This window comes from Triticum urartu, chromosome 4 (genome assembly GCF_003073215.2).
Source record: "Triticum urartu cultivar G1812 chromosome 4, Tu2.1, whole genome shotgun sequence".
NCBI lineage: Eukaryota > Viridiplantae > Streptophyta > Magnoliopsida > Poales > Poaceae > Triticum > Triticum urartu.
Window position 1 is genome coordinate 464,862,705 of NC_053025.1, and position 18,598 is coordinate 464,881,302.

Consider the following 18,598-nt stretch of genomic DNA (forward strand, 5'->3'; position numbering starts at 1 on the left):
CTAAAGAAAACGGTTCGCTCGATGCTCGTAAGAAAAACGAATCGGTATGTAAAGAAAACTGTTCTCTCTCCTCTCTCCCTCGAAATAGGTCGTTTCAGCAGCCCAAATGACTCCAAACAGGCCAGATTTTGGTTAGCTGGGCTGCTAGCCAATGGAGCGCTTGAAGAAGCTATCGATTGAGCCGAACGTATCGTGATCGCCAGGCAAAGCAGAAGCTAGCGTGAGAAGCTGGTTTTTGAGAAGTTTTGTGAAGTTGAAGGAGATCAGAACAGGCCCTTAGTTCCTCATAATGAATTTTGTGAAGGAGTTAAAAGATTTCGAGGATTTTGTTAGAGATGCACTAAAGATTGTATAATGTATATGGATCCTGGTCTTGTGAGTTACTCCATTAATGTCCCTTTTTGAGTAGTACTCAGTCAGGACTAGAGTGATTGAGTGCATCTGCATTCATCATTTGCTTCTTATTACACATTGTACGTGACAGTTGACACTTTACCAGTTTGATTTGAGAGTAAAGAGAAAGGAGACCTACGCATGCCTCTAGAGCTAAGAACTTTATTCCACGTAGTATTACTATTATCTACGGAGGAGTGCAGACTAGGTCATGCCCCTGCACATCTTTGCTTAGCGTTATAGTTCGTGTGCACAGCAGTTGTCGAACGGCTACTCGTCGGATGAAACAAAAGCGAGCAAAGAGAAGGAGCATACGAATCACCATGAGTGAAGGACACAGATGCACGTCCGGCCTTTATATCACCCTTGATCACGAGAGCACCAGTACGGTGCAATGCTCCTCAAAACTTGATCTACACATCTCACAACCTTTTTTGCAGGAGGAAAATGAGCCAGTCAAACACAGCCCACCACATATTTCATCACCCTAAAACCTTCCATTTCTTTTGAACAAAAAGAATCACAGGTTAACCGCACATGACGGCTTTACGCAACCAGCAGAAAAATGGTGAAAAATGAGTTCTTTCAACTGCCCTTTACTCTTCTGTTCTGTATCTGTATGCAACACTCACTGGAGGAGCCTCGTTGGAGCTCCGTTTTAATTACCTATGGGACGGAGGCTACTGTTGGTGTTGGGCGGAGGCGCCGGAGACGATGCGGGCGTAGAGGAACTGGTTCCAGGTGTCGGGCAGGCCCGGCAGGCACCAGTGGATGCAGTCGGCGTACGTCTTGGGGTTGGCCTGCTGCTCCGGCGTGAGCAGCTTCCCCTGCCGGAGCGTGTGCACCGAGGTGTGCGCGTCCTTGCGGAGCTCCGACAGCGCCGTGATGTCCACGAAGTGCACCGGCACGCGCCGGAACGTCTTGAGCACGTCCTGCGCGCCCGCGTAGAGGCGCCAGTCCGTGCCCACGTCCAGCGTCGCGCTCCGGTTCGCGATCGGCTGCGTCTCCATGGCGCACTTGATGCCGCCCTCGTTGCCCCATGCCTCCGGCCTGTGTTTGTTGTTGACATGAAAATGGCACCCGTTCGTTAGCTTGAATAATACGGGACATGAGGGACAATTCGACAATATCAAGTTTAATTAGCGGGACAATGTACGTATGATCGAGAATAGATAGGTGGCACGTGTGCATCTCCGAAGGTTAGAGGTCCTCTCGCACCACCAGCTTCATTTAGATGCATGGTAAAGCAAGTGTGACTTCTTAGGTAACATCGGACAATCCCTGTCACTGTTTCCCTTTTGTGCGAATTAAGGCAATGCTCAAGCTCAACTCAACACCTAATTATTGAAAGAGAGATCTCACTGCGCGCGGGGTCCCTCTCTCGATAAACCAATCCTCAAGGAAACCATGTGATACGTTTGGAGCATACACTGCACACGCATGTTTTTCTGAATCTGAACTGAAGCAAAGAAACTCCTTCGGAGAAAAGAAAAAAACTGAAGCGAAGAAAAAGATGGAACGTGTACGTACAATGCAAGCAAAGAATGAGAGGTGAGACGTATGTATAGTATAGTAGGGCTTACGTGATGTGGTTGGGTGACATGCCCATGAAGAAGACGGTGGTGCTGTTGGGGTCAATGTTGCGGTCGACCCACTTGGCCCACGTCTTGAGCACCTCGCTGTACGCCACGGGCCGGTCCACCTCCTCGTACTCGGTAGCGCCCTCGTCGAACGACCCTTTTTTTCTGTCCATTCATCATCATTTTTTGGTTCAAATTCAAAAGAGAACGCACCGTACCTAGGTGTCGAGTGCCACGAGTCGTCGAGATACCAAGCAACTGAGATGTCCACATAGTATTACAACTTACAGGACTTTCATGTCGAGCGCGCTGAGCCACCAGATGTAGGTGTTGAAGACGAGGTAGTCGACGCCGACCCAGTTCTTGGCGTGCTTGGCGATGGAGTGCCACTGTATGACCCGGTCCGGGACGCTGTGCACCTTGGGATTGTCCGAGTTGGACTCCACCAGGAAGGGCGCCCAGTAGAACTCCACCGTCGCGTTGTAATCCTGCAGCACCAGCATGCAACGTGACCATCCATCCATCCATCCATGAGTTGCTAGACTAGATCGCGTCGCAAGAGGGATTAGGCACGTACGTGGGCGTAGAAGACGTTGCTGGATCCGTTGTTGACGAACTTGGTGAGGGTCTTGTGGCCCTTGGGGATCACCGACTGGACCAGGCACACCATCGACTCCCACTGGTTCCGGTTCAGCGAATCCCCCACGAACATCAGCCGCTTGTTGCGCAGCCGCTCCAGCAGCAGACGAGCGTCGAACCTGCAGTTTCATGGCATGTTCAACACTTTTCAGCCCCACATCCCTAGCACCTCAAACTAATAGTATTATGCCACTTGCCGCCGTCGTGCCGAAAATGGTGTTTGTCTCATTTTACTATCATACCCATACAGTAGTTTATTTGGAACATTCTATTTTAGTGCCCTTGACACGGCTGACCTCCTAGTGGCGTTTGTCCCATACTCTGACAAATGCAGAAAATGGGACTCCCAGATTAACAGGAGTAGTAAAAACAGACCGGCTCGTACATGCTGACAAACCAGACCGGCCATTGAGCCTCACATCCCCGCGTGGAACCCGAATCTCAGATTGCAACCCCACAAACCAAACCGCTCAGAAAAACCGGCGTAAAACGGTCACACGACAAGGAAAAAGAAAACGTACCTGGGGAGGTCGCAGTCGGTCGGCTGCCACCGCCACTTCTGATACGAGTCGTCGCGGCGGCCGTTGCGCATGCAGGTCACCTGCTCCGTCAGGAACTCGCACTGCGTCTCCTTGTACACCGGCGCGTTCACCTCGTCGTACACCCAGCTGCCTCGGTACAGGTCGCACGTCGCCGGCACGCTCACCACCTCCCGCAGCGCCGCCGTCGCTGCCGCGGCCTTCGCCGTCGACGCCCGCTCGGCCGCCTCCTCGTCCTCCCTCCGCTTCGCCTCCTCCGCGCCGCCGCCTCCCGTCACGTTCGGGAGCGTCACGTCCCTGTCCTTCTCCTGCCCCTCCTCCTCCCTGCCGGCATTGGCGCCCACCGTGTTGGCGTGGGCGTTGGAGACGGCGCTGGCCTTGGCCACCACCACCCCGGTTCCGGTGGCGTTCTTGCCGTTACCACCGGCGCCCGCGCTGGCTACCGGAAGAAGGGCCCCGGCGGCGGGCGCGTCGAGGACACGCACGATGGCCTCCTCCCCGCGCATGGCGAGGGTGGTGACGGCCTGGTGCGCGGCGGCCTCGGCCTCCTGCAGGAGGTGGAGGTCGGGGGACTTGGCGCGGAGCGCGCCGGCGCCGGCGCCGAAGGGGAAGTCGGCGATGGACTTGATGTCCTCGTTGTAGAGGAAGGTGGCGAAGACGAAGAGCGAGAAGACCACCGCCGCCATGGAGAGCGGCGTGCCGTTCTTGCGCGCCGCCACGCCCGCCCCCAGCGCGGCCTGCTTCATCGCGTAGGGCGCCGACCCGAACACCGACTTGCGCCGCTGCTGCATGCTGGGCGGCCTCCCGCTCCCGCCCCCGCGCTTTAAAGGAACTTACCGCGAATGGATCGACCCCCCCGGCCGGCCGGCCTTTGCTTGCAAGCCCAGGGAAGATGGAGTAAACAAAAACTTATTTACTTCTCCGCTTTGCTAGCTCCTAGTGGTGCCTATCTAGCTCTCTCCCTCTATGAAATGAAATGAAACGAGACGAAAAATGGAGAGCTGCTGGCTGCTGCTTCTTCCTCTCCCGCGTTCTCGCGGTGGCTTGCTGTCCTTCTCGCCTGGCTATGTCGTCTGGCTATATACGAGGCTATCACTTTACGAGTTTGGTGCCTCCCGCTCCCTTTGTTGGGTGTTTGATCGCCGTTGCGTTGCTTTGCTTCCCTTTGGTATGTTTGGTTTGGTTGGCCTGCCTTCTTCTTTTATTGTTGCGGGATCTCTCCTCCCCACCAACACTCCCCCTCCTCCTAATTACTCCCTCTCTCTATATATATTTGGTAGGAACTAATTCTCTTCAATTTCCTCCATTCTTTGGAATTTTATAGATAGCTTTTACAACATTTACCATGTGGCCCCCCATCTTCGACCTTCGTATATGGGGTTGGTCAAATGAGAAACACGCAAGCTTGTAACCATTGGGGGTTTAATTTGGAGGTTACATTGGCATTGCCTTGCCAAACATATCCATCAGTTACTTGCCTTGTTGGCGTGCATGCGTATTTTGGGGAAGCATATTAAATTGTTGCTTGCCAATTGATATTCCTCTTTTTGCGCTTTTCGTTTTTGGTGCGAGATGCAGATGGTTGTATGGTCGCGAGTATGTTCGTTTGTGACATGGAGTGGTTAGACTGTGCCTGTCTCGCTCGCCTGGGACGGTGGCGAGATCGGGAAGCAAGCAATGGTGAGCGAGCGAGCGTAGAGACGAGGCAGCCGCAGCCCCACCCTGGCCTTGAGGGCCGGCTTCTTCATCGCTACTCCGTTTTGTGTTCTTGCACAAGATCTTTCCTTCCTTGGTGCTTTCTGACCGATCCCGTCGACTTGTATTCTGCAAAGTTCAGCCGTGATTGAATGAATTAGACTGCGAGGCTGTGGCCGAGGTTTTCAGGCTTCAGAGTTCAGAATCTTCAGCTATTGCCACGCACTAAAAACCGTAAGCTAAGAAATTGCACACATCACAAGTTGTGCTCAATAGTAGCGCTACATAAATAGAATTATGGTACTCTCTCCGCACCGATGCATAAGTTATCTTACGAAAATCAAATAATCTCAAAATCCTTAGACACGGTGCATTAACTCCTACCTCGTTTCTTGTTTCTTGATATGAGTAAAAAAAATCGAAAAGTAAAATTCAGCGGTTCCATGATGTATCGGCAGATATTGAGCCGGTCATTGTGGTATGAAGATTAGTGCACCACTATGCACTATTAAAAATGAAGTATTATGTTTCGGGAATACATAGCTATACAACATGCAAACATGATACACGGGTCTCATCAAAGTCAGCTTTTGGTCAGATGACACAGGGTCTGCATGCATGTGCTATCCATTCCCTCTCTTCTCTCTCTCGAACTAATTCATACATTTATTTCACCTTTGCTAACTTAAAATCATTCATATTTGTTAAACCAAACTTCCGATTTCAAAACTTCTTATATATTTGAACTCATGTCGCAAAGACCTTTAAAAAAAGACTGATTTTGGATACATTTTAAGTAAGTTAAAATTCACAAAACACATTTCACATATTTCACCCACTTAAAATCTTATGAATAAAATGATTTCAACTTGTTTCACAAGTTCACATTTCAGTTTTGTGTTGTTTTTCACATTCAGAACTTACATTTCACTTTTCACCGACTTGTTTCAGATAAATAGTATCACTGTTTTAAAGTAAACCGTTTCACATTTGGAACTGATCGGTTTCACACGTTAACATTTCAGTTCATATTGTTTTTCACTTTCAGAACCTACATTTTACTTTTCACTAGCTTGTTTCACAATAATCACATATATTACAATTGCACATTTTTTAAAATAACATGTTTCACACTCTTGAAATAAATTGTTGCACATCTCAAAATAATCGGTTTCACAAATTAACATTTTAGGTCCATATTGTTTTCACTTTCAGTACATGAATTTCACTTTCCACAGGATTGTTTCACAAAAATCACATAAATTTCAATTGCACATGTTTGAAATGACATGTTTCACTCTTCTGAAAATAAACTGTTACACATTTGGAAATAATCGGTTTCACAAGTTAACATTTCGATTTCATATTATTTTTTACTTTCAGAACATACATTTCATTTTTCACTGGCTTGTTTCACAAAAATCACATCTATTTCAATTGCACATTTATGAAATAACTTATTTTACTCTTTTGAAATAAAAATGTTACACACTTCCAAATAATTAGTTTCACAAGTTGTCATTTGAGTTTCATATTTGAGTTTAATAGGTTTATGTGAAAAATGTTATTTTCACATATTTCTAGTGAAATAGGTTTGTTTCAGATTTTTCTAGTGAAATGGGTTTTATTTCACATATGAAATGTGAAACGTCGAAAATTAAATGTGTTTGAAATGTAACCAAAATCGGTCTAGTTTTAAAGTTCTTGACGCTAGGAGTCCAAATATATAAAAAGTTTCAAAAATGAGACCATAGTTTAGAAGATATGGTTGATTGAAATTCTCTAAGAGGAAATAAAGTCTATGGATTTGTTCCGCGTGTAGAGTGAGAAGAGAAGTTTGCATGCGTACCGTCCCTGACAAAAAATGTACTTTGGGGTCCAGTACGCTGCACTGATTTGACTAAAAATAAAGATACAAAAAAGTACTAATACTATACATTTAGGTGGGTCATATAGTTTTACGAATCTCAGAACAAGTGAATGGCCCCAGATCTACCGGTACATCATGAAACCGCGCAATATGACTTTGCGGTAAAAGAATCAACCAATAAGAGGCGTGGGGTATGTATATTTTTAATAACTTGAGATTACCTAGCACGACATGTAGTGGTCAGTTCATTGCATGCAATGATATTAATTAGCAAATAAATATTAAGTTCTCTCGTTTTCCCTCCGCCTTGATCACGGTACACAACGTAAGATGACTTGTACACCAGTACGGAGGGAGTGTTACTTCCATCCGCATAAAAAAAACTATGGTTTTACTTTGTTTAATTATATCAAAAGAGAAAAAAAAACACTACTCGGTGTGGGTTGTTCGGAAAAGGCTTACTCATTTATTTTTGTTTTTATTCTTTTTGTAAATGGCATAACTCAGCTCTTCAACCACTTGGAATGGCACGGAATTGGTGATGCCAGGGAGAAAGGTCAGGTCGAGGGAACAACTATGCAAAAGATAACCAAGATGTGATGTATCTCTCATAGATCGTTGTCCTGTTTCTGTAGAGTAACACATACATCAGCCTTTCTTGAATGTTTACGACCATATAACATCCCATCTTCTCTTTTTTTGATGAAAATGCTGGCTTTTCATTAATTTGAAGAAAGACAAGGATCTTCTCACGGCTGATGATCTTGGTTAGTACGCACACCAACTGATAACTTGATATCCCTGGCTATTATACTGGACCATTTCTTCCCACTTTCAGATCTCACCATAATGCCACTTCTGAACATCCTGATATGTTTATTATTGTGTTACTGTCAAATGATGCTTTGATTTAGGCCAAAACCCCACCTAGAGAAATCGATCCGAGAAAACAAAACACAGAAACATCTTGGATCCAGCTCCTCGGTTTGTTTCTGCAACTCCTTGGCATCTCCCCGTGATCTGCGTTTGGCATTTGGAGCTGACATCCTAAGGTTCCATTTGATCAAGACAAGTGTTGTTATGCTCCATTAGTTGCTACTCCATTCATTTGGAGTACTTCTGGCAGCGATGCAGAATGTTCCCTGTGGAAGCAGCCTGTTCCAAAAGAACTAGGGGAAGGTACAACACAGTATAACTGATCCACTAGGCCCATACAAATTTCAGTCCACTTACGATAATAGCCATAGTTTAATCTTGGGAGGTACAGAGCAAGCAGCTAATCATGGAGATCTCCTCTGTCGGTCTAACCTAAAGAGCTTGTTAAGATATTATTCGGGGCCCAAAAATAATTGCATGTACCAAAACTCACACTGACATTGCCCCCATTATGATTCATGCAGTGAAACGGAGCTAGAGTTGCTCAAGTCAACCAGCTGGTAATGATCCGGTCATAATTGGCACATTGTTCACTCCTCGTGTTGCGTGAGCAGCAGTGTGAAGTAGCAATCGAAGCTCTTTTGGACGCGGAATGTTCGTCGACGAAACTGACTACGAACTTGGTAGCTCTTTTTTCCTTTTCGGACATGAGGCTTCAGCAGAAGTGGAGTGACATGTTTTAGGTGCTCTCCTCGACTGATGCATTCATGTCATGTCATATGCTAGAGTACTTGCAGCGCACCTAATTCTGATAAACTGTCCATGCAGCCTAAATCGGTGAACAGTCTCTAAAAGTGGATTTGGTGAGGCCCTTTTGGGTTCCTTGAATAGAACCCATGGTGAGTTGCCCGTACTCTTAATAATGTCTTCTTTGGCTCAACTATAAGTGGAGCAAGTACTGGAGTTCAGGATAACTCTGCTTCAACACAACCATACAACCTCATGTATGGACCATGGTGACACTGGTATCAATCATTCGCGCGGGCATTTCAATAGCGTGTGCGCACAAATTGTACATTTACATGTAGACTTGTATTCGCATTCGCTAGTTTTTTTCCTTTTGAGGGATCTCGTCGATAGGGCAGTATGATTTCATATAGAATCATTTTCCTCTCTTCCCCTCACGTCCTCTCCCGTCGCCCCCCCCCCCCCCCCCGCCCCCCGGGGGGAACCCCCCCCCCCCCCCCCCCCCCCCCCCCCCCCCCCCCCCCCCCCCCCCCCCCCCCCCGGCGACCCGGAGGGAAACCCTAGCTGCCCCGCCTCTCGGCCTCCTCCGCTTCTTCCCCTCCTTGCCGCCGTCCACAATGCCGCCGGGCAAAGCCTGGCCGGCAGGGCGGCGGGGGGGGGGGGGGGGGGGGGGGGGGGGGGGGGGGGGGGGGGGGGGCTTCTCCTCACCTCTTCCGTCACGGCTGGCGCGGGACAACGAGATCGGGAGGTGCGTCGGGCGAGCACGGGGTCCGGCGGCGCGGCGGGCGGGTCTCCCGGCGGCGTCCTACGCGGCGCGGTGGCGGCGGCCTGCTTGTGGTATAGTGGTGGCTATGTTGGATTTGACCGGTGGTCGCGGGTGCCGCCGGATCTAGATCAGATCCATCTGGATCCTGTCTTTGGAATCCGTCGGCCTCCACGGGTGGTAGTGGTCGTCGTTGGCCACGTCGGATCGCTGGATTCGGCGTCTGGAGTTCTACGTTGGGTTCTTCTCAGTCCTCCTTCCTGGTGGGCTGAGCCCCATGGCTCTTTCATCTCTGCGGGTTTCTGAAGGAAATATGCCCTAGAGGCAATAATAAAGTTGTTATTTTATATTTCCTTATATCATGATAAATGTTTATTATTCATGCTAAAATTGTATTAACCGGAAACTTGATACATAGACAAAACATTGTGTCCCTGGTAAGCCTCTACTAGACTAGCTCATTAATCAAAGATGGTTAAGTTTTCTAACCATACACATGTGTTGTCATTTGATGAACAAGACCACATCATTAGGAGAATGATGTGATGGACAAGACCCATCCGTTAGCTTAGCATGTTGATTGTTCAGTTTTATTGCTATTGCTTTCTTCATGTCAAATACATATTCCTTCGACCATGAGATTATGCAACTCCCGGATACCGGAGGAATACCTAGTGTGCTATCAAACGTCACAACGTAACTGGGTGATTATAAAGATGCTCTACAGGTGTCTCCGAAGGTATTTTTTGGGTTGGCATAGATCAAGATTAGGATTTGTCACTCCAAGTATCGGAGAGGTATCTCTAGGCCCTCTCGGTAATGCACATCACTATAAGCCTTGCAAGCAATGTGACTAATGAGTTAGTTGCGGGATGATGCATTATGGAACGAGTAAAGAGACTTGTCCGTAACGAGATTGAACTAGGTATGAGGATACCGACGATCGAATCTCAGGCAAGTAGCATACTGATTACAAAAGGAATAAAGTATGTTGTTATTGTGGTTTGACCAATAAAGATCTTCGTAGAATATGTAGGAACCAATATGAGCATCCAGGTTCCGCTATTGGTTATTGATCGGAGATATGTCTCGGTCATGTCTACATAGTTTTTGAACCCGTAGGGTCCTCACGCTTAAAGTTCAATGACGATTTATATTATGAGTTATGTGTTTTGGTGACCGAAGATTGTTCGGAGTCCCGGATGAGATCACGGACATAACGAGGGGCTCGAAATGGTCGAGAGGTAAATATTGATATATTGGACGATAGTATTTGGACACCGGAATGGTTTCGGGACGTTTCGAATATTTATTGGAGTACCGAGGGGTTACCGGAACCCCCTGGGGAAGTAATGGGCCTTCATGGGCCATAGGGGAGAAAGAGAGGGGAGCCCGCAGGGTGGCACCCCCCCAAGGGCGTCCGAATTGTACAAGGGGGAGGGGCACGGCCCCCTTTCCTCTTTCCGTCTCCCTCTCCATCTCCTTCCCTTTTCCCCTCCGATGAGAAAGGAAAAGGGGGGGGGCGAATCCTACTAGGAGTGGAGTCCTAGTAGGACTCCCCCCCTTGGCGCGCCCCCTTGTTGCCCGGCCTCCTCCTCCCCTCCTTTATATACGGGGGTAGGGGGCACCCCAAAGCACAACAGTTATTCTCTTAGCCGTGTGCGGTGCCCCCTCCACAATTTACTCCTCCGGTCATAGCGTCGTAGTGCTTAGGCGAAGCCCTGCGTGGATCAAATCACCATCACCGTCACCACGCCGTAGTGCTGACAAAACTCTCCTTCGACCCTCTGCTGGATCAAGAGTTCGAGGGACGTCATCAAGCTGAATGTGTGCTAAACTCGGAGGTGTCATACGTTTGGTACTAGATTGGTTGGATCGTGAAGACGTTCGACTACATTAACCGCGTTAACCTAACGCTTCCGCTTTCAGTCTACGAGGGTATGTGGACACACACTCCCCCTCTCATTGCTATGCATCTCCTAGATAGATCTTGCGTGATCGTAGGATTTTTTTTGAAATTGCATGCTACGTTCCCCAAAAGTGGCATCCGAGCCAGGTCTATGCGTAGATGATATGCGCGATCATAGTCATACTGCTTACCACCAATGTCTTATTTTGATTCGGCGGTATTGTCGGATGAAGCGGCCCGGACCAACCTTACATGACCACGTTCATGAGACCGGTTCCACCGACAGACATGCAACTTGTTTTGCATAAAGGTGGTTGGCGGGTGTCTGTTTCTCCAACTTTAGTTGAATCGAATTTGACTACGGCCGGTCCTTGTTGAAAGTTAAAACAACAAACTTGATGAAACATCGTTGTGGTTTTCATGCGTAGGTAAGAACGGTTCTTACTAGAAGCCCGTAGCAGCCACGTAAAACTTGCAACAACAAAGTAGAGGACGTCTAACTTGTTTTTGTAGGGCATGTTGTGATGTGATATGGTCAAGACATGATGTGATATACATTATTGTATGAGATGATCATGTTTTGTAAAAGTTATCGACAACTGGCAGGAGCCTTATGGTTGTCATTTTATTGTATGAAATACAATCGCCATGTAATTTCTTTACTTTATCACTATGCATTAGCGATATTTGTAGAAGCAATAGTTGGCGAGACGACAACGACGCTACGGTGGAGATCAAGGTGTCAAGACGGTGATGACGGAAATCATGACGGTGCTTTGGAGATGGAGATCAAAGGCACAAGTTGATGATGGCCATATCATGTCACATATTTTGATTGCATGTGATGTTTATCTTTTATGCATCCTATTTTGCTTAGTACGGTGGTAGCATTATAAGATGATCCCTCACTAAAATTTCAAGGTATAAGTGTTCTCCATGAGTATGCACCGTTGCGACAGTTCGTCGTGCCGAGACACCACGTGATGATCGGGTGTGATAAGCTCTGCGTTCACATACAATGGGTGCAAGACAGTTTTGCATGTGCGGAATACTCGGGTTAAACTTGACGAGCCTAGCATGTACAGACATGGCCTCGGAACACTAGAGACCGAAAGTTCGAACGTGAATCATATAGTAGATATGATCAACATAGAGATGTTCACCATTGAAGACTACTCCATCTCACATGATGATCGAACATGGTTTAGTTTATTTGGATCACATAATCATTTAGATGACTCAAGGGCTGTCTATCTAAGTGGGAGTTCTTAAGTAATATGATTAACTGAACTTAATTTATCATGAACTTAGTCCTAATAGTATTTGCATATCTATGTTGTAGATCAATAGCTCGCATATAGCTCCCCTATTTTATTTTTGATATGTTCCTAGAGAAAACTAAGTTGAAAGATGATAGTAGCAATGATGCGGACTGGGTCCGTGATCTAAGGATTATCCTCATTGGTGCACAGAAGAATTATGTCCTTGATGCACTACTAGGTGACAGACCTGTTGCAGGAGCTGATGTAGACGTTATGAACGTTTGACAAACTCGGTATGATGACTACTTGATAGTTTAGTGCGCCATACTTTACGGCTTAGAACCGGGACTTCAAAAACATTTTGAACGCCACGGAGCATATGAGATGTTCCAAGAGATGAAATTGGTATTTCAGACTCATGCCCGTGTTAAGAGGTATGAGACCTCTGACAAGTACTTTGCCTACAAGATGGAGGAGAATAGCTCAGCTAGTGAGCATGTGCTCAGAATGTATGAGTACTACAATCACTTGAATCAAGTGGGAGTTAATCTTCCAGATAAGATAGTGATTGTCCGAGTTCTCTAGTCACTATCACCAAGTTACTAGAACTTCGAGATGAACTATAATATGCAAGGGATAATGGCAATGATTTCTAAGCTCTTCGCGATGCTAAAATCGGCGAAGGTAGAAATCAAGAAAAAGCATCAAGTGTTGATGGTTGACAAGACCACTAGTTTCAAGTAAAAGGGCAAGGGAAAGAAAGGGAACTTCAAGAAGAATGGCAAGCAAGTTGCCACTCCCGTGAAGAAGCCTAAAGCTAGACCTAAGCTTGAAACTGAGTGCTTCTACTGCAAAAGGAATGGTCACTGGAAGCGGAGCTACCCCAAATACTTGGGGGATAAGAAGGATGGCAAAGTGAACAAAAGTATATTTGATATACATGTTATTGATGTGTACTTTACTAGTGTTCATAGTAACCCCAGGGTATTTGATATTGGTTCAGTTGCTAAGATTTGTAACCCAAAACAGGAGTTGCAAAATGAACAGAGACTAGTTAAGGGCAAGGTGACGATGTGTGTCAGAAATGATTCCAAGGTTGATAAGATCACCATCGCACACTCTTTTTACCTTCGAGATTAGTGTTGAACCTAAAATAAATGTTATTTGGTGTTTGCATTGAGCATGAATATGATTGGATCATGTTTATTGCAATACGGTTATTCATTTAAGTCAAAGAACAATTGTTGTTCTATTTACATGAATAAAACCTTCTATGGTCATACACTTAATATGAATGGTTTATTGAATCTCGATCGCAGTGATACACATATTCATAATATTGATGCCAAAAGATGGAAAGTTGATAATGATAGTGCAACGTACTTGTGGCACTACCGTTTAGGTCATATTGGTGTAAAGTGCATGAAGAAACTCCATGCGGATGGACTTTTGGAATCACTTGCTTATGAATCATTTGATGCTTGCGAACCATACCTCATGGGCAAGATGACTAAGACTCCGTTCTCCGGAACAATGGAGCGAGCCAGTGACTTATTGGAAATAATACATACCGATGCATGCGGTCCGATGAGTGTTGAGGCTCGCGGTGGGTATCGTTATTTTCTAACCTTCACAGATGATTTGAGCAGATATGGGTATATCTACTTAATGAAACACAAGTCCGAAACATCTGAAAAAGTTCAAAGAATTTTAGAGTGAAGTGGAGAATCATCGTAACAAGAAAATAAAGTTTCTACGATCTGTTCGTGGAGGCGAATATTTGAGTTACGAGTTTGGCTTAATTTAAAACAATGTGGAATAGCTTCACAACTCACGCCACCTGGAACACCACAGCGTGATGGTGTGTTCGAACGTCGTAACCGTACTTTATTAGATATGGTGCGATTTATGATGTCTCTTACCGATCCACAATCATTTTGGGGTTATGCATTACAGACAGCTGAATTCACGTTAAAGAAGGAACCATCTAAATCTGTTGAGAGGACACCATATGAACTATGGTTTGGCAAAAAACCTAAGCTGACGTTTCTTAAAGTTTGGGGTTGCGATGCTTATGTGAAAAAGCTTCAGCCTGATAAGCTCGAACCCAAATCGAAGAAGTGCGTCTTCATAGGATACCCAAAATAAAATGTTGGGTATACCTTCTATCACAAATCCGAAGGCAAGATCTTTGTTGCTAAGAATGGATCCTTTCTACAGAAGGAGTTTCTCTCAAAAGAAGCGAGTGGGAGGAAAGTAGAACTTGATGAGGTAATTGTACCTTCTCTCAAATTGGAAAGTAGTTCATCACAGAAATCAGTTCCAGTGATGCCTACACCAATTAGTGAGGAAGTTAATGATGATGATCATGAAACTTCAGATCAAGTTACTACCGAACCTCGTAGGTCAACCAGAGTACGTTCTGCACTAGAGTGGTACGGTAATCCTATTTTGGAAGTCATGTTACTAGACCATGACGAACCTGCGAACTATGAGGAAGCGATGATGAGCCCAGATTCCGCGAAATGGCTTGAGGCCATGAAATCTAAGATGGGATCCATGTATGAGAACAAAGTATGGACTTTGGTTGACTTGCCCGATGATTGACAAGCCATAGAGAATAAATGGATCTTCAAGAAGAAAATTGACACTGATGGTAATGTTACTGTCTACAAAGCTCGACTTGTTGCGAAAGGTTTTCGACAAGTTCAAGGAGTTGACTACAATGAGACCTTCTCACCCATAGCGATGCTTAAGTCTGTCTGAATCATGTTAGCAGTTGCCGCGTTTTATGAAATTTGGAAAATGGACGTCAAAACTACATTCCTTAATGGATTTCTTAAAGAAGAATTGTATATGATGCAACGAGAAGGTTTTGCCGATCCTAAAGGTGCTAACAAAGTTTGCAAGCTCCAGCGATCCATCTATGGACTTGTGCAAGCATCTCGGAGTTGGAATATACGCTTTGATGTGGTGATCAAAGCATATGGTTTTATATAGACTTATGGTGAAGCATGTATTTACAAGAAAGTGAGTGAGAGCTCTGTAGCATTTCTAATATTATATGTGGATGACATATTGTTGATTGAAAATGATGTAGAATTTCTGGATAGCATAAAAGGATACTTGAATAAGATTTTTTCAATAAGAGACCTCGGTGAAGCTACTTATATTTTGGGCATCAAGATCTATAGAGATAGATTGAGATGCTTAATAGGACTTTCAAAATCACATACCTTGACAAGATTTTGAAAAAGTTCAAAATGAATCAGTCAAAGAAAGGGTTCTTGCCTGTGTTGCAAGGTGTGAAGTTGAGTAAGACTCAAAGCCCGACCACGGCAAAAGGTAGAGAGAGAATGAAAGTCATTCCCTATGCCTCAGCCATAGGTTCTATAAAGTATGCCATATTGTGTACCAGACATATTGTGTACCTTACTAAGATTTTGGCAAGGGGGTATGATAGTGATCCAGGAGTAGATCATTGAACAACGGTCAAAATTATCCTTAGTTACCTAAGAGGACTAAGGAAATGTTTCTCGGTTATGGAGGTGATAAAGAGTTTGTCGTAAAGAGTTACGTCGATGCAAGCTTTGACACTTATCTAGATGACTCTAAGTCTCAATCTAGATACGTATTGAACATGGGAGCAATTAGCTAGATTAGCTCCATGTAGAGCATTGTAGACATAGAAATTTGTAAAATACATACGGATCTGGATGTGGCAGACCCGTTGACTAAAACTTCTCTCACAAGCAAAACAGGATCACACCTTAGTACTCTTTGGGTGTTAATCACATAGCAATGTGAACTAGATTATTGACTCTAGTAAACCCTTTGAGTGTTGGTCACATGGAGATGTGAACTACGGGTGTTAATCACATAATGATGTGAACTATTGGTGTTAAATCACAAGGCGATGTGAACTAGATTACTGACTCTAGTGCAAGTGGGAGACTGAAGGAAATATGCCCTAGAGGCAATAATAAAGTTGTTATTTTATATTTCCTTATATCTTGATGAATGTTTATTATTCATGCTAGAATTGTATTAACCGGAAACTTTATACATGTGTGGATACATAGACAAAACACTGTGTCCCTAGTAAGCCTCTACTAGACTAGCTCGCTAATCAAAGATGGTTAAGTTTCCTAACCATAGACATGTGTTGTCATTTGATGCACGAGATCACATCATTAGGAGAATGATGTCATTAGGAGAATGATGTGATGGACAAGACCCATCCGTTAGCTAAGCATGTTGATCGTTCAGTTTTATTGCTATTGCTTTCTTCATGTCAAATACATATTCCTTCGACTATGAGATTATGCAACTCCCGGATACCAGAGGAATACCTTGTGTGCTATCAAACGTCACAACGTAACTGGGTGATTATAAAGATGCTCTATAGGTGTCTTCGAAGGTATTTGTTGGGTTGGCATAGATCAAGATTAGGATTTGTCACTCCGAGTATTGGAGAGGTATCTCTGGGAACTCTCGGTAATGCACATCACTATAAGCCTTGCAAGCAATGTGACTAATGAGTTAGTTGCAGGATGATGCATTACGACACGAGTAAAGAGACTTGCCGGTAACGAGAATGAACTAGGTATGAGGATACCGACGATCGAATCTCGGGCAAGTAACATACCAATGACAAAGGGAATAACGTATGTTGTTATTGCGGTTTGACCGATAAAGATCTTCGTAGAATATGTAGGAACCAATATGAGAATCCAGGTTCCGCTATTGGTTATTGATCGGAGGTATGTCTCGGTCATGTCTACATAGTTCTCGAACCCGCAGGGTCCGCACACTTAACGTTCGATGACGATTTATATTATGAGTTATGTGTTTTGGTGACCAAAGATTGTTCGGAGTCCCAGATGAGATCACGGACATGACGAGGAGTCTCGAAATGGTCGAGAGGTAAAGATTGATATATTGGATGATAGTATTTGGACACGAGAATGGTTTCAGGACATTTCGGATATTTATCGAAGTACCGGGGGGTTATCGGAACCCCCCGGGGAAGTAATGGGCCTTCATGGGCCATAGGGGAGAAAGAGAGGGGAGCCCACAGGGTGGCATGCGCCCCCCAAGGGAGTCTGAATTGGACAAGGGGGAGGGGACGCGACCCCCTTTCCTCTTTCCCTCTCCCTCTCCCTCTCCTTCCCTTTTCCCCTCCGATGAGAAAGGAAAAAAAGGGGGGAATCCTACTAGGAGTGGAGTCCTAGTAGGACTCCCCCCTTGGCGCGCCCCCTTGGTGGTCGGCCTCCTCCTCCCCTCCTTTATATACGGGGGCAGGGGGGCACCCCAAAGCACAACAGTTATTCTCTTAGTCGTGTGCGGTGCCCCCTCCACAGTTAACTTCTCCGGTCATAGCGTCATAGTGCTTAGGCGAAGCCCTACGTGGATCACATCACCATCACTATCACCATGCCATCGTGCCGACAAAACTCTCCTTCGACCCTCTACTGGATCAAGAGTTCGAGGGACTTCATCGAGCTGAACGTGTGCTGAACTCGGAGGTGTCGTACGTTCGGTACTAGATCGGTTGGATCGTGAAGATGTTCGACTACATCAACCGTGTTAACCTAACGCTTCCGCTTTCGGTCTATAATGTACGTGGACACACTCTCCCCCTCTCGTTGCTATGCATCTCCTAGATAGATCTTGCGTGACCGTAGGAAATTTTCTGAAATTGCATGCTACGTTCCCGGATCCGGATCACATGAAGGTTTGGTGGTATAGGATGGGACCGGAGGAAACTTTGGTCGGCTTGTTGGGACCGACATCGGCGACGTCACTCCACGCCGTTATCCTCCCTGGAGGAGAAGCCGAGGTCCGTCCTATCCGCCCCCGACTTCCTCCCGGACGAAAGTCCAAAATCCAGTCTGGATTGGGTGGCGGCGACGTCCTGCGCGTCGTATTCTCCATGGAGGCGTTGTCTGGGGAGGACCTCGTATTCGGGGGAGAGATGCCGCGAGTGGTGGGGCTCCGCGTGGCTCCCAGTGGCGATGGCGTGGTGGTGGCCAGGTGGTGCGGCGTTTTATCTACCACGTCGATGACGACGAATTTTGGCGGCATGGTGCAGCTGGATATCGTCAACGGATGCAGCTGAATGGTCGAGTGCAGAGCGGTGGCGCCGTCTGACGCCATGGTGGTGTCGACGGCAGGCTGGCAAGGTTTTTTGTCAGTCCCTGCTATGGAGATGGATCCGTCGAAGATGGCGGTGAACGCACACATGCACTCCCTACCTCTATAAGCACATTCGAAAGACTGAGCCGACACATCCTCTTGAGATTGATGAAGTCGCCACAGATGC

General features: G+C 46.0%; 1 protein-coding gene across 1 annotated transcript; it reads right to left on the minus strand.

The window, feature by feature from the left end:
- Positions 1-868: 868 nt before the first annotated feature.
- On the minus strand, positions 869-4,379 carry LOC125552081 (protein trichome birefringence-like 28). Its single transcript, XM_048715546.1, has 5 exons — positions 3,134-4,379; positions 2,551-2,731; positions 2,262-2,461; positions 1,977-2,138; positions 869-1,443 (listed from the first exon to the last, which is right to left on the minus strand). The coding sequence occupies exons 1-5, from the start codon at positions 3,940-3,942 to the stop codon at positions 1,074-1,076; spliced, it is 1,722 nt and encodes a 573-aa protein (XP_048571503.1). The 5' UTR covers positions 3,943-4,379; the 3' UTR covers positions 869-1,073.
- Between the last annotated feature and the right edge of the window lie 14,219 nt (positions 4,380-18,598).